The sequence below is a fragment of the Chironomus tepperi genome, unplaced genomic scaffold (genome assembly GCF_022539635.2).
Source record: "Chironomus tepperi strain 1889 unplaced genomic scaffold, CSIRO-AGI_Ctep_v1 contig_349, whole genome shotgun sequence".
Taxonomy (NCBI): Eukaryota; Metazoa; Arthropoda; class Insecta; order Diptera; family Chironomidae; genus Chironomus; species Chironomus tepperi.
Genome location: NW_027226471.1, coordinates 765,318 through 781,317, shown reverse-complemented (window position 1 = coordinate 781,317; position 16,000 = coordinate 765,318). Strand labels below are relative to the sequence as shown.

At 29.9% G+C, this 16,000-nt stretch overlaps 1 protein-coding gene across 5 annotated transcripts in view; it reads left to right on the top strand.

Annotated features, from left to right (window-relative positions):
* The window catches only part of LOC139094074 (homeobox protein PKNOX2-like), a 39,139-nt gene that overhangs the window by 18,943 nt on the left and 4,196 nt on the right, over positions 1-16,000 (top strand). For 4 of the 5 annotated variants that reach the window (XM_070644983.1, XM_070644985.1, XM_070644986.1 and 1 more), the window contains exons 2-3: positions 14,014-14,592; positions 14,888-15,085. In XM_070644983.1, coding sequence (XP_070501084.1) covers positions 14,895-15,085 — 191 coding nt within the window. In that variant the 5' untranslated portion in view covers positions 14,014-14,592; positions 14,888-14,894. Of the gene's footprint in view, positions 1-13,987; positions 14,593-14,887; positions 15,086-16,000 lie in introns of all 5 variants that reach the window. The other variant, XM_070644984.1, reaches the window with a different exon arrangement.

Sequence of the window (16,000 nt, the reverse complement as noted above, 5' to 3'; positions counted from 1 at the left end):
TGCCTTTTGTGATCAGATCGCATTTCCACCAAGCTTTATATACATCTATCGCCCCGTCATTACATTATAACGAATCGAAATTGAATGAAATGTGGGTATGTTGAGGATTTCTAAGTCTTTCTGATTGCATAAGCAGCAGTAATCGGTTAGTTGAATTGAGTATCGAAACAGAATCTGATAGAGAGTGAGATGGAGAATAATGTTTTCAGTAGGTACTTATACAGGATATTACATGTAAAGTGAGTTTAGCGAGAAAGAGAAAGGCGAGTAACAGATTGGTGGTGTGCATTAAAATCCCATTAGAGCTTATGCCTGCTATGAGTACCATCAAATGCCATTGCGCGCGACAACACACGTTTGTTACTCAAATTTCAAGCAATCTCGTATCATCATCAGTGAAAATAGCGATGGTGTAAATGTATGGTGGCAGAGAGGCCTGCGATATTAAATGAAAAGTTTTCATCTCTGATGGCATTTCCATGAGCATCTATTGAAAATTGTAAAGGTGGTAGATGATGATGATGACATAGAAAATTAATTTCTTCTTTGCTGTTACTTTCTTGCTTAATTACACAATCGATTTATTGTAAGCATAAGGACGGAGTTTCATCCTCCTCTTTAAAATTTCCTTGTCTTTCCTCAACAACAAAAGTCGAATTTTTTTAATGCCATTATTGTCCTTAAAGACTTCTTCCATTTATTCGAAGATAATTATGATAATCTCCAGAAAATGAGTGAAACAAGATAGGCATTTTAGCATTTTTACTTTACAGACAGTCTCTAACATTAATATTAATGAGTTTATTTTAACTAACTAATGATGAATATGAGCTGACTAAATTGACAAAATCGAATCAACCATTTAAACTTTTGTCAATATTTACACGCCGCCACCAACTTAGAATTCTTTCACGAAATACATGACTGCTTTACCACTTATTTTCTAGGTGTGTTTGTGCGTATAAAAATCCATACTTGTTGTATTCCTTGTTAATTATTATTCAATTATCTTCTCTATCTACATATCTCTGTTCATCTACTTCTTATTTTTCGTACACATAGTTAGCAGTCAATTTTTTTATTTTATTTTTATACACGCACGTTTCTATATACCTTGTTTACACCAAACTTACCGGAACGGATGTTAATATGCTTTCTTCTTGATTTCGTATTTTTGTGTATTTATTTTATTATAAAATGATTTTTGGAACTACTTTTAAGCTTATGGATTTAATTTACTTAACACATTACTCTTAAAACTATTTAAAGTCTTGTGTAAATATTTTGTTAAAACTATTGAGATATGAAGGTTTCTGACATGATTTACATACAATCATTTGATGGAACTAGGTGCAGCTTAGTCCCCTAATTATTTTTACAGCTTTATTTTATATCTGTGGAAATTGAAAACGTGTTGTTTAACCATAAATGTTTAGGGATTACAATTAGAAGCTTTAAAATAAAATAAGTGGCTTAATCATCAAGAAAATTCTTGCTATGTATTTCTAAGTGGAAATTTGTTTTTCCAAAACTCTCATGTGTGGATACAAAAAATCATCTCCATGGAATTGTTCTTGTAAAAAATACAAACGAATATAAAGATGGAAAAAATCCTATTATACGATAATTAAACAGACAAACATACTTAAGAGATTTTTCAATTTTTTTTTATTCCCATCGCCAGATTTAAAAAAGTAATATGAAGAAGTTCAATTTTTTTATGTATTTACAAACAAAATTAGATAATTAACCTCTCTTACTCACTCTCTTTATCGCAATCATTGTGTATTCGTCTAAGAATAATATGAGAATGTCTATATAAACACTTTTAATATCAGATCAAATATTACCATATCTTCTTAGCTACTGAGTATTAACATTCTATAAAGTATTATTGAGACGCGCCCCGTTGAATTGGAAAAGAAAAAGGAAAAAGAAGAAAAACTAAACAAGAAGTGAGTCGAGAGGCAATAGTGAAAAAAAGAAGGAAAATTTTTATTATATTGTCGAAATTTCCAATAAAAAAGCAATAAAGAAGTGATAATGATTTCGGTTACGCTTTGTTTACGTTGTTTGTTCGGGACATGTCGCATTACAAGCAGTTCCGAAAAAAAGTATACAATAAGTATATTGTTGGCTCAATTTCTTTGCATTTCAAATGTCTGTCTTTTGTTTCTTGAGAATTTCCTTTGGCTCGAGACATACAAAAAAAAATATATTTGTATATAAAATAATGATGATAACAAGACTAACCGTATAGAAAAAGCAAAACAGCATAAAATTTGAAGCGAGAATGAAATGCGCGGTGGGTGGCATTTGAAAGGAACAAGACAAGAACAACAGCAACAAATATATACACAAAAATATAATTTAAAGTAAAAAAAATGAATTGGTAAAGAATGAATACAATGAGGGTTGCCGTTCTAGTGTCTGCATCATTTCCACTTTATCGCAAGTCAATTAGATGTTTTGATCATTACAGAAAATTTCGAAGAATTTTTTCTCTCGTTTTTCTTGGTGATTTTATTTGCCTTTTTGTCTTTATCCAAGCGACCCTTTTGAATGCGTTCATTTGAGACACAAAGTTCATGACATTATCGTCATTGTCATAAAAATGTCACTGAAATTTTATATATGAAGTTCATCATGATGGAAAATTTTTGTCATCTCTCCATAATGAATATCTCGAATGTTCATCTCAAGTGCCATATTCATTATGTGATCAAGTGGAAATTTCCTTAATTCCATGGTGACTATTAAAATTAAATCGATATTTAAGTGCCGAAAATAGAATCTTTTGGTCTTTAGAAAAATACAAAAAAAGAGATCCTAATAGCTTCATATTGCACTTAATCCCATGCATGGAATGTAGTGCATGTGCTTTAAATATTATATTGTACAATACCACAATGATATTATGTGCAATATGCTTTATTACTGTGCATATAAACACCCATAAATTTTACGACATTGCTCATTTTCAAGCTACTCGACATATTCACTACTGGCAAATGTACATCTACAGATAGATATAGAGGATAAATGTGAGAAAAAAGATAGAACAGGGCAAAGCATCAGCAATTGAGGGAGGAGAAAATTTATGTAATTCAATGTGTATGAGTTAAAAAAAAACTTGAATGGAATGAAAACTATTTTCATATGATGGAATTTACCCACCATCACCCCTCTTAAAAAGGATGACAAAATAGTACTGAAGGAAGTTAAAGACCATGAAAATTGAAGAATGAAGAATGTCTTTATATCTTTTCATATTAACGCGCGAGCATGAAAGCATAAAATGCTATAAATTATACACACATACACGACATCATCACATTTTTATTATTAGTGTACGATGTGCATAAATGTGGTGCAATTTTCAATTATAAAATGATGTATGGAGTGGAATTTCCATTATTATTATTTTTTTTTGTAGGGATTTAAGGAGGGTTGAAAAAATTAAGAATTCCAAAGCGTAATTAAATTGATTTTATTATTAAGATGCAGTAAAAATTTAATTATTTGAAAGTAAATTTCAAACTCACATATGTTGGTGTAAATTGGAATTCATCATACAAAATTTTTGAGGTAGAAGAATTATATGAACAACAATTACCATAATTTCATGCATCATCATCAGAATGCAGCAAGCGGCATTCACATAAGGATGAACATGATGAAGAAGAAGTTCTGTGTACATGAAAGTTCACGGGGAGCATGATTCATTAAATTCAGCTCAATTTTTGTTATAAAATTACAAGAAAATATCTAGATGATGGAAAGGAACATCAGCAGTAGTACCAACTAAAACTTAAACTTCAAATGCAACTTAAACAAATTTTGTGCTGCTTAAATAGCAAAAATGAATAAAAATATGTTTCTCATATAATTCATAATACATGCATGGATGTATATTTATAATTTTATTACATACCAACAACCACAATGGAGCAACAGCAGTTGTTGAGAGCATCAGCATCTTTTGCCATCACTACTGCAGTATGAAGGAAAATAATATAATGTAATGTACATACAGACAGACATACAGACACATACAGAGTGTTACGAATTCATCTCTTGTATGAAAATGCTGTTCTGGCAGTAGTCGTCGAGAAACAATAAGAGATGAATAGAAAAGCAATCTACAGAAAACTAAACTAAAGCAGTTGAAGTAGCAGCAGCAGCAGCCAACAACATCAAATTTTTTTTCTCTCTTCCTTCTCCTCCTCTTGTTTTCATCACAGCAAAAAAAAAACATACAGCAAAAAAAAATTATTGTATAAGAAGACGATCTCGATATGGCAAAATTAAAATAAAAAAGACTGAGTGAATGAGTAAGAGAGCAAGCGGCAGAGTGTGTTGCATGGATAACATGAAAAAATATTAAGGTAACATTTGGATTTTATTGCAATTTTCTTCTGCTGTTATATTCAAGCGAAGTTGAGTTCTCTGTATTTTTGCTACTGATGTTGCTGTTGCCGCTTTGCTTTTATACTCCCTGTACGTCGAGTCACACAGTATCTTCATTCTTGTGTCGAAAAAGAATGAGAAAAAAAAATTGAAAAATAAAATAAAATAATTTTTCGGGTTGACTTCAAGTGATGAAACGTTCTTGACGATGCTGAACCTCTTATACAATTCACTTCAAATACTACATTGTATATTTTCTTGTCGTATCCAAAATACTACAAATTTTCACAATGTCATGTCTTTTGAAAACTTATGAGACTCCTTCTATAAAAATTTCATCAATTCTTGTCATCATCATCATCAATATTTGAATGAAAATCGATATTTATGGATGTTGTCAAAATATACATGAATATTCCAAAAGACACATACTTGTAACAATTGTGCCAAAGAACTTTAAGTAAATTTAAATAATTTTCTTTCTCACACAAATTAGTAAAAGCAATTTTCATTCCCTTATCACAGCAAAATAAAAGAATTGTTCTGTTTGTTACACTTTAATCGCTCTCAACTCCCAAATCCGCATTGATACAAAATGTGACATTTTGTTATTTTTTTTTGCTCCTCTTTCTCCATTTGGTACCGCTTGAAGAACACAAAGATGAACCTATGGCATTCGTTTGTCGTTTTGTCTGTAATCAAAGTAATTAAAGCATAGCACTATTTAATTAATATACAGAAGTATCATTGTTTATATCCTTAACATCCACAATTTTTCATAACATGATCTAGATTGAATGCGCTTAAAGTCAGTTTAATCAAAGACATTCACATTGCTCCTTTGATTGTTCTTATTATTCGCATAAAGCCATAGTAAGTAAATGCGACAATATCACAAAAATATATACGAAAAAAAAGAGAGAAGGAACAATAAGAAGATCGAAATAAAAACCGAGAGAAATGGAAAAAAGAAAAATCATTCTGGAAACAAAAGGCTGCAAAAAGAATCCACAAACAAACATGTAGCATGTGGTTTTAATATGATTTTTACACTGAACATTCTTTCCATTCTTTTTTGGTCGATTCGGGGAAAAAAGAGCTGAATGTGTGATAGAGAAGAAAGAAAAGCGAAAGAATAATAAAACATGGCTTTTGATTTCGCACAACCGCTGCTACTGCACATATAAGTACGTATGTAGAACACACATAGTGAGAAAAATTGAAATAGAAGGAGCAATAGATAAGATGGATGTGGAAGCTGGTTGTTGGCAACTATTTTCATTTTTCTTTTACTTCAATACTAGAGACAACATGTAGAGAAAGCACGATGTGTATTTAAAGTCAACACGAAAAAAAATATTGCTGGTACTTTGTGATTTAATGTTGCAATGCATTCAGAGAGCAAGATGGATATAGAACTACAAAAAAAAATCTTTTGACTTTATGCCATCGACGATGAAAGTTTTTGTCTATTTCTTTTAGTTATTTTATAAGCATTGTTGTGAACTTTATTACAGTTGAAAAAAGATGAAGTAAAAAGTTCTTCATGCTATTGAAAGTTACATAAATCTTTTGAAATTTTATGATACCATGACATTATTGAAAGTACATCTATTGATAAATCTTCTCTCCTTTTGTTCTTCAAATGCTTTGAGAAGAAAATCCTGTTTTTCACCATATTTTTTTTTTGTTCCGTCTACCCATTCCATTCATAATAAATGGATTTACTAAGTCCCACAAAACAAACTCGTCGATTCATCCACAATTCAAAACACCTAAGCAGTATAATCCCTGATCAAAAAAAGCATAAACGAGTACATGCATTTGAAAAGAATAAAGGAACGATTTTCTGATTCCTAGTATTCTGTTGATGTTACCATTATTGTATGGAATTACTGGCAAAAATAACAGAAATCAAATGTGTGATACATGTAAAGAAAACAGGATAAATGAAAGTACGAAAGCACATCTAGTCAACAATCATTATTTCGAGAATGGAAATAAATGTGGAATAGATTTTAGATGCCATCATTTTTTACACTTTCGTTTGTGCAACAAACACAAAAGTATACTTCGATTCCTTTCAAATGAACCAAATCATGCAATGTTGACAGATTATAAGCCTATAATGTAGAACAATTCACACGCTGTAGCTAACAGGTTATATAGTATCAAAAAGAAAGTAAATTCCAACACGATTTTCAAACAGGAGTAAAATTATTAGATAAAACTGTCAAAAGTTCTTAACCGAATTTTATGTTTGCTAGGGATGTAGAAAAATAAGGAGGAGAAGAAGATTTGAAAAAGCACTTGTGAGTTTCTACGGTAAATAAATTCAAAAGGAAAAGAAAAATGTTGTTATTCATTTATTTTGTATTCTTTTTTCTTCGTAACGCTTTATTATTCCTCTCCAACTGTGGCTGGATGTATGACTTTTGAATACACATTGATATCAAAAAACAACTCACATTGTTGTTGACTGTCGATTTGCTGTCTAAAATATGAAATGCGATATTGTCGTTAAATTATTCACGATACACACGATCACGGAACACTGAGTGTCGATATTAAAGACACGACATACATACATGCATACATGTAACGTAGATTTTCATTTTAGTACTTACAGATATATTTTAAGTCAGGCAAAAATAAAAATTCGTTCGATGCTACTGAACTTTATTTGAGAATTCAGAAAAAGCCACCAGTAGTCTGTTATGAATCTGTGCCGAGGATTTCTTTTAGTAACCAACTTCCTCAAGCAACCACTCACAATTCTTTTTCACAACGGGATATATTTGCTTCTTTTTCTGTTCCTACTCTAAATAGTAAAAATATTACACACGGATTAGGCTACAAAACGCATTTTTTGTAATTCCTTATCATTGGACCTTCAACGTCTATTAGTATTTAAATCATTCTCATCTTTATTCTTGAGTTTAAAAGTTATGACCTATAATTTATTACTTATTGATAGTAGCTTCTTTAGGAATCAGTCACACAAAGTGACTGACGTCATACACGAACTCGGCAAGAAACTGAATTAGAGAGAGAAAAAATTTAACACGGAAAAATACATGTACTGACTATAGTAAGCAGTAAGCACATGAAACAATAAGCATAAGAGCACACAAACAATAATATGCGATAAATATATAAATTGTGCAATATATGAAATCAAAGAGGAAAAACAAATGGGATTCTCTTTCATACCGAAAAAAGTAGCAAGAGAACAACACGAAAGAAATGTTTTTCTGCTGTTACTGGTGAGTTTTAGTGTTGTTCGTGCAATAAAATATACAGCAAACAATAATAAAAACGATACATGACAAGAAAAACATAATGATGTTATTACGAAAAGAAGAATTTTTTGCATTTTTTCGTCTGCGACTGGAAATCACATTTTTTTTTTTCTTTTTTTGAAAATAAGAAGCATTTGTGGATTATATGAGGGAGAGAATAGTTGAGGTGATACTGAACAAAACATTTCTTATTTTGCAAATGTGCACAGAAATATGAAGATTTAGGGGATGAATGTCTTAAAATGTATCTCTCACCCCTCACACAGTGTGAAATGTGATTTTTGACAAGCGATTGCTGTGTATTCGCTTCTCATTTCTCTTCCGTTTCATACTAACTCTGCGTTGTGTACTGCATATTTATGGACCATAATAAGTATCTCGTTGACTATGATTTCAGTGTGATTATGCCTCTCTGTAGATCATATCATCATCATCATCGAAAGTACATTAAGACCATACACACATTGAAGATTAAAAGCAATTCTTTCTCTCATATTTATTGAGTCACAATTTTAAAAATTCCGTCATTAGAATAGAACATACAAAAAATTTCATTGATTCCTTATTATGTAGGATGAAGACTTTATGGAACGCCTTGCGAGTTAATCGTTGTGTTACATTATCTACGATGCCTAATTTTATAACTTTAGATACATTCTCTCTCCACTACTTCTTTTTATTCTACTTACATTAGCAGTCATTTGTAAGCTAAAAAGTTAAATTTATTCTCAAATGATACTAAGCGATGGAGATTACATGATGAGGATGGCAAGAAAATTCCTTTAAAAAACGATGAAAAAGGAAGAGAAAGAACATTTTCTGATTATAATTTAATGATCTCGAAACATGTGACATTTTACAGACTATATATGAACTTCATTTTACAAGTTATTAAATTCATATGAGAGGAGGATTTAAGCTTTAATATAAATTAATGAAATTGAAAATATTTTTATAAAAATAAATATTTAAAGTGTGAAAATAATTGCGCAATTTAAAAACGAATTGACATTTAATACCAAATACGTCACATGAATTATCACAAAATTACTTTGACCCCTACATGCTAATCACTGATTCTTTTATTCTTTTTTGAATAATTGGCTCTACAATCTTTTTATAAATATAATTCATTATGAGCCATAAATAAATCGTAAGTGACACAAGTTAACTTTCGTTCATTCAATTAGTGAAAAATACAGATAGATAGATGTCAAGTATAAAAATGTGGAACATCAAACTAGATAAATAGACGTGAGCACTTAAATCACTTAAAATGTAATAAAGTAATAAACTTTAATTTGATAAAGAACTGTGAAATTTGTTGACACGATATTAAATATCTCGGCAATAATACAATTATAATATAATAAATTCCACAATGAGACATAGACATAGTATTGAGAAAGTTTCGTGATATGAAAAATTGAATTTAATCAGGTAGCGAATTCAGTTAATAACTTCAAATTAAATCTTATTGAGCTCAATAAAAAAGGTAACATTAATGAAGGCATTTTAATTTTAATTTGTGTTTCTCGCGAGAAATAAGCACAGCAAAGGCATGGAGAGACTTACTATAATAGACTGCTGCTGCTGCGAACAAAGATAAGATAAAGTTATTATTGCCATCATTTACAGTCAGTATTTACGAAAATTAAGCTTCTGATAAGCATTCCTTTTCATATATTATTTTTCTCTATCTTTTATATTATTTTATTTTTTATTTAAAGTTGCGAGACTGTTATCTCTCGGTGAATATAAACAATTCTAATTAAGAATGCGCTTCTTTATCGGGATTGCCTTTTATTATTCATTCTCATTGTTGATTCTTCTTCATTTGTTTTCCTTTTTTTCTTTCTCTAACATATCGTGTGTAGGTAAAATTAAATATTCTTTTCACCTTTTTAAGGGAATAATTTTTGAAAGTTTTCTTTGTTGCACTTCTATCTTATCTTTGAATATTAAAGGTGCTGGCTTGTAATCAAAGAAAAATTTAATATTCAGTGAATATTTGCTTTCTGCTTTTGTCAAATTTACTTATACTTAATAAATATAACATTTCATGTATCTACAAAAGATATACGTCTATATCCGTCTACATTTTAAGAAATGACGAATAATATTGTTTCAAGTTTGAAGTCACATCAATACACAGCACTCTGAGTGATCAAGGAATCTTCTAGTATAACAGTACCCTAGCGAACATGGTGTGCTTTTCGGGTACAATACACGTTGTTAATCTAAATGACTTTATTTTAATTAACTTAAATTGTGATATTTCACAAATGACGCGTAATGACGTTTACTTAAAATTGAGACATTACTCTCCACAACCCATTCTGTTTTAGAATTAAGGATTTTCTTTATGAGCCAATTTTTCCACAAAAAGACAGAATTCCTATGAAAAAATAACATGAGTTGTAAATTTAACAACACTTTACACTGTTTTTCCTGCAGGCGTGGTCTTAATTAGCAATTTTATTTCATTTCAAACATTACAAATGATGAATGGATAACAATTGCTAATGAGGAGTAATTAGTGAATTTTGAGGAATTCTGTTTATGCAAATAGATTCAGGCCATCAAAAATTATGTATGACAAGGGATGAATTGATAATGCAATATTAAAGGAAAATACTTTAATGGGAATTTTTATTAAACTACTCATATGTAGAAACCAAGAATTCATGAAAAATTATTTATGAACCTTCTTAAGCATTAAAAATTTACAGTTTAAAAGTTACAAGAATAATATTCTCCCTCAATCACTTGCAGCATAATAAAATTCTACCCTTGCATATAACTTCAATTTAGCGAGTCATTGTACTTGCATCTCATCATAATAAAATATCATTCAAGGCGAAAGAAGAAGAAAAGACATAATAACAAAGCAGTACTTTACAAAAATAATTTTTTCAGCCTTCTCAATATTTTTTTAATCTCAATTTTTCATGCCACAGATGTGAAATAAAATCGAATTTTTTTCTGTAATTCCATCTGACTCTTTAATAAATAAACAAAATTTCCTTTCCTACACATTTTGCAAAAATGCTTCTCATCTGTGAATAAAGATACAAAATGAAAAGGAAAATGTTGAGTATGTGGTGTGTACCGAATGATCTCGTGTGACTTTAAAAAATTCACAAGTGCTAATTTCTTTTTTTTTCGGTTAACCATGAGAAATACTGAACACAAAAAATATAAATTCTTTCCATATTTTATTTTTTCATGCCTTGTTATTGAGATTACAACTACAGCATGCATGCATAAAGATCTCTCTGAAATGAATTTCTCATGGCATTCCAGAATGATTTAAAATTCAATTTAAATTAATCTGTTTTTTTGTTTCTCAAATGCACAAAAATACGAAGCAAAAAAAAAAAAAGAAAAGAAATTCAAATGGAAAAAAAATTTCAAGGTATGGCGCCTACATTTTGCCAACACGTTCTCTAAAATGTGAATCTGGAATTTAAATGCAATCAGTTGTTTTACAAGTTACTTAATTTATGCAACTTTAATAACAAACAAAATTTCAATCTTCTTTAAAAATTCAAGTGTCAAATCTTTTACAATTTCACAAGAGATGAATGCAACATCTACATTACCTTTTCCACTTTTGTATTCTCTTTCAAAATTTGCCCAAAATGGATCAACATAGAAAACAAAAAAAGTTACTTTGTGTACATCAAAAACTGCTTTAAATATTCACATTATTCCCTTCAATCATGCAGGATTAAAGATGAGTTTGTTATTTATCTATTTTATAGGATGCATACAAATGTCATGAGCACATAAGCACATCTACTCAATCATTTGATGTTTCATTTTGATGTACGATAATGCACATTGGACATTTGATGCTTCCTATAAAACCACTTGATTTATTTCAATCTATTCAATCTACCTTCTTCCTCTCCACTCTTGTGTTCTTTATTGTACGAAAAAAATTTTTTTGCACGCTATTCATTATACAACTTTGAAAGATATGCCATTCATGATGATGATGATGAAGAAGACTTGAGAGTCATGTTGCACAATGAATGAACATATATTTTATCTCATACACTAAATTGCATTTAAATGTGTACACAAAAGGAATGAAGTACCTAGATGATGAAAAATTAAAATAAGAAATAGAAGTTTTTTTGAAATTAAAACATCAAAATGATTTGAAAACTTTTGTATGTTTAACTTGCAGAAATATGTAGTTGGAAAAATTGAAATAATTTGATTGAAGATAAAACTTTATAAGATTAGTTTTAGTAATTAGTTTAAGTAAATATTATAAATATATTCCAAAATACGTACATTAACAGGCAAAGAGACAGCTTCTAGATAAAATAGTGATCTTTCTGCACCATGAAAGCATACTCCTTGTCTGTCAGAGGTATTGATAAAACAAAAATGATATTCGTCAATGAATAAGCTAGAGCAAGAACAAAATATATTTTAAGTCATTAAAGTTACGCACCTTTTGTAAAAAGGAGCATTACAGCACCTTTTATCAATTTAATAAAACTGCCATCACATAATTAAATTCATAAAACAAAATTGATACACAGTAGCAATAAAATGTATTAAGGATGAAGGCACAACTGTGAATTTTAGAAGAAATATAACTCGCTTTAATAATTGAAAAGATGGAACATTAACCGGTTCATAAAGTGGGATGTTCCATAAATAGCAAAACTCATTCCTCAAAAACCAAATGTTCGCAGTAGTCCCAAGAGACAAGCCCAAGTGTATATTTAAAGGAAATGTAAAACTATAGACTTTAATGTAAAAATTTGTCATGACATCAAAATTTCTGCTTTTTCATCCCTTATCAATTGATGCTGTTTTACGTATATACAGTACTTACCCACGTAAGATGAAAGGAAGTGAATGAGATAAATATCCATTTTGGTTAAAAAAAATTTTTAACATTGAACTGTAAAAAAAGGGTTGAAACACATTTCTTAATTATTCATTTTCAACTGCTCTCTTGTTGCTGCCTGTTGTGCTTCCATTGCTCAATGAAAAAGAAACAAACAATTATTGCCGCTTAATTCTTACTTCTTCCGAGCAGTTCTTGTTGTTGTTGCTGGATTATACATATTTTAAACTATAATAACAGAAGAAATAAGAAGTGCTGGAATTTTCTGAAATAATAAAAGCACAAAATAGAAAATAAAATGAGAAAAAAAATTTAGCAGTTGAGGATATTTTTCCGTTAGTTCCGCTTCGGGAGGAAAAAGGCGTCAAGAGATAAATTTCATAATTAAATTATTCATTTTTCACACCCTATCTATATTCAAATTTACATGCCATGGCCCCAACAAAGTTAATGTAATACAAGTTTTAAAGCCATGCCTTTAGTAAGGAGGCAAGAAATTTTCCATAGAACTATGGGAGATTTCAACCTTCTTAAATGGTGTGAAATATTTTCAATTTTCACGTTGGTTTTGTGTTAAAGAAATTTAGTTCTTATCAGCTTGATTCTTGAATTTTAATCTATTGTTAGCTCTTGCTATTGTTCTTCTGTAGCTTGAATTAGGTGAATTTTTTGGAATTAGAATATTTCTAAAAATTTTGTAAAACAATTAACAATTCCTCGAATCCAATTGTCAGAGCTATTCTTCTTTTTTAAAATATCTAAAAATTTGGAAAGAATCATTTCAAGCATAATGCAGATGAAAAAAATGAGATGCTTTATAAGCTCTAAACATTTTGCTTTAATAAATTTGTCGTCTTAATTTCATGTCCAATAAAATAGAATGGCTTTTTCGAAGGCTATCGTAATTAAATTAATATCTAAAATAAAACAGCCGTCGGAATCTGTTTGTTAGTATGTTTTACATACATATTCACTATGGGTCCACTGAGAGTAAGCTTGAACAAAGCTTAAGGTCAACTCAGATGTTCATTCATATATATATGGTTCACTTCAAGCTCTGGGGATCAGGATAGTAAGAAATAGCAATTTTTTATTTTACGAGAAGTTGATAAGCGACAATCACTGCATGTTTTTGATAATAATCAGCTAATGATGTTGATATTTGCATGACTATTTAAATATTCAATAACCTTTTTAATTAATTGCTTATTAATAAATGTAATTAATGACTGAACATTTACACTCCATAAAAAAAATCTGACTATATTCATCTCTACAATCGATGTTGAATTTGTGCTGCTCAATAAAATAAAGTTATTGCAAACATCTTATTCTATAAATAAATAATCCGTTTAAAAAAATTTTTAATAAAACTTTTTCATTTTTAAATATATTTCAGATGAAAAACGACCTCATTAATCGAAGATTGAGAAGTTGAGAACTGAAAAAAAAACTTTGAGATTTGAGAAATAAACGAAACTTAAATCACAAGAAAACAAGGAGATTAAAAGAAAGTTTTTCTTTCTTGTTCGTGTAAAAAAATTGAGAGAAAATCCGAAACATTTCATCTGCACTCACACATACATACGAAAACTCATAGATTTAGAGGAAACTAAAGGAACTGCACAGCAATATCAAAGAAGAAAAAAAAAGTTTGAAGGATGGAGACGAGAGCAGCGACATTTTATCAAAATTTAAAATTGTTCTTCAACTGAAAAACTTTTCTCATCTTCATCATATTTCTTTCGACAACGACTGTTTTAAGAAGGTCGGGGTGGAAAGAGGAAAAAAAATCATCATTACCACCACTATTTGTCTCCCACTATCGTCATCATCCACTATTATTTTACTTCATATTCTTCTTCAATAATATATAGAACAGTGACAAGTCCTTACTATTGAATCTGCTACATTTGCTGCTTCTACTGCGTTTTTTCACTGCACACATTTGGAAAGAAGAAAACAACTGAACTGTTGTGTCGTTACGGAGCAAAAGGAACTGAAGTAAGTGCAAGGTTATTTGTATTTTTGCACAACTTTCATAAATTTTTATTGTTATTACTCCTCCTCGGCAACCCCTTTCCGTTATTTTTCATTCTTTCTTCTCTTTCATATCTTCTTTGCTTTTTCCGGCACGAATGAAAAATAAAGAGAAAAACAGAAAGAAAAAGTTTTATATGTTTAAAAAAAATTTTAAGTTCTTTTCTTTTACAAATTTTTTGAAGCAAAAGCAACAACAAGACAAAAATATGAAAACTTTAAACTATTCTTTTCTCATTTCATTCTGAATAACATAAAGATTTTAAATGAAAAAAATGCAAGAAAATAGAATAACATCAGTAACCGCATCATCACCATCATCGTCATCATCGGAAACATCACCCACGGGAGGGAATGAGAAAGGAAGTGATATTACATCAAATACAAATACATCGACATCAAATGCAAATGATATCGATCAAGCACAATTTGAAGCAGACAAACGTGCCGTATATAAGTGAGTAGTTTGTATCATATATAGATAAATAAACGAATGTTTAGAATATGGATAGATTAAAAGAATGAATGCTTTATATGAACTTCTGTTGGTGGATGAGTATATTTACTATCCCAAAAAAATGTTTATGTCATGACATAAAGTTCATTTATCCATTTTATCCTGTCCAAAAAATTGAAAATTAGTCAGCTTACGAGTCAATGACACATGATGTCCACTGAGCTGTATTACATCATTTTAAACCTCGTCTGCCCCTAATTTTACACATCAATAAGTCAAGGACATTTTCAATGTAAATACTGAAATAAGCTTCCCCGAGTGGACAACTTAACATAATGTCTAGTAAGTAGCTAGACCTACTGTCGACAATGTCATCCTTTATAGAACGTTCTGTAGAAAATGTCATTAGTCAACCTTAGATTTAATTATTAACAAGACATTATGTCAAGTCGTTCACTCGGAGTCTAATTGATTGTCTGGTCAATTGGTCTGCAATCTACAGATCTAAAATAAAAAGCTCAATAAATCTCAAATGGAGAAGATTGGATTCTTTAATAGGACAACCCTTTCAATTAAATTTCATACTGAAATTCAAGCAATTTTCTTTTGTCTAGGGACATACAGACAATATTCAATAAAATATTTTATCTTAAAAATTATATCGAAAATTTTCACATTCTCTGCTCAACAACTTATCACACAAATCTATTGATATCTCTATGTATGGATGATGATCCATCCAAATTCAGCACATGCCCATGATGATGATGATACGATTTTCAATCTTTCTTTTACGAACCGTGTCTGCATTTACTATTTTATTTTACTTTTTTTCCAAACAGAAATTCTATCACTGTAAGTGGACGTTAAATGTAATAAAAATAAATAGAAAAATAGCCCTTCACCCAAACACTC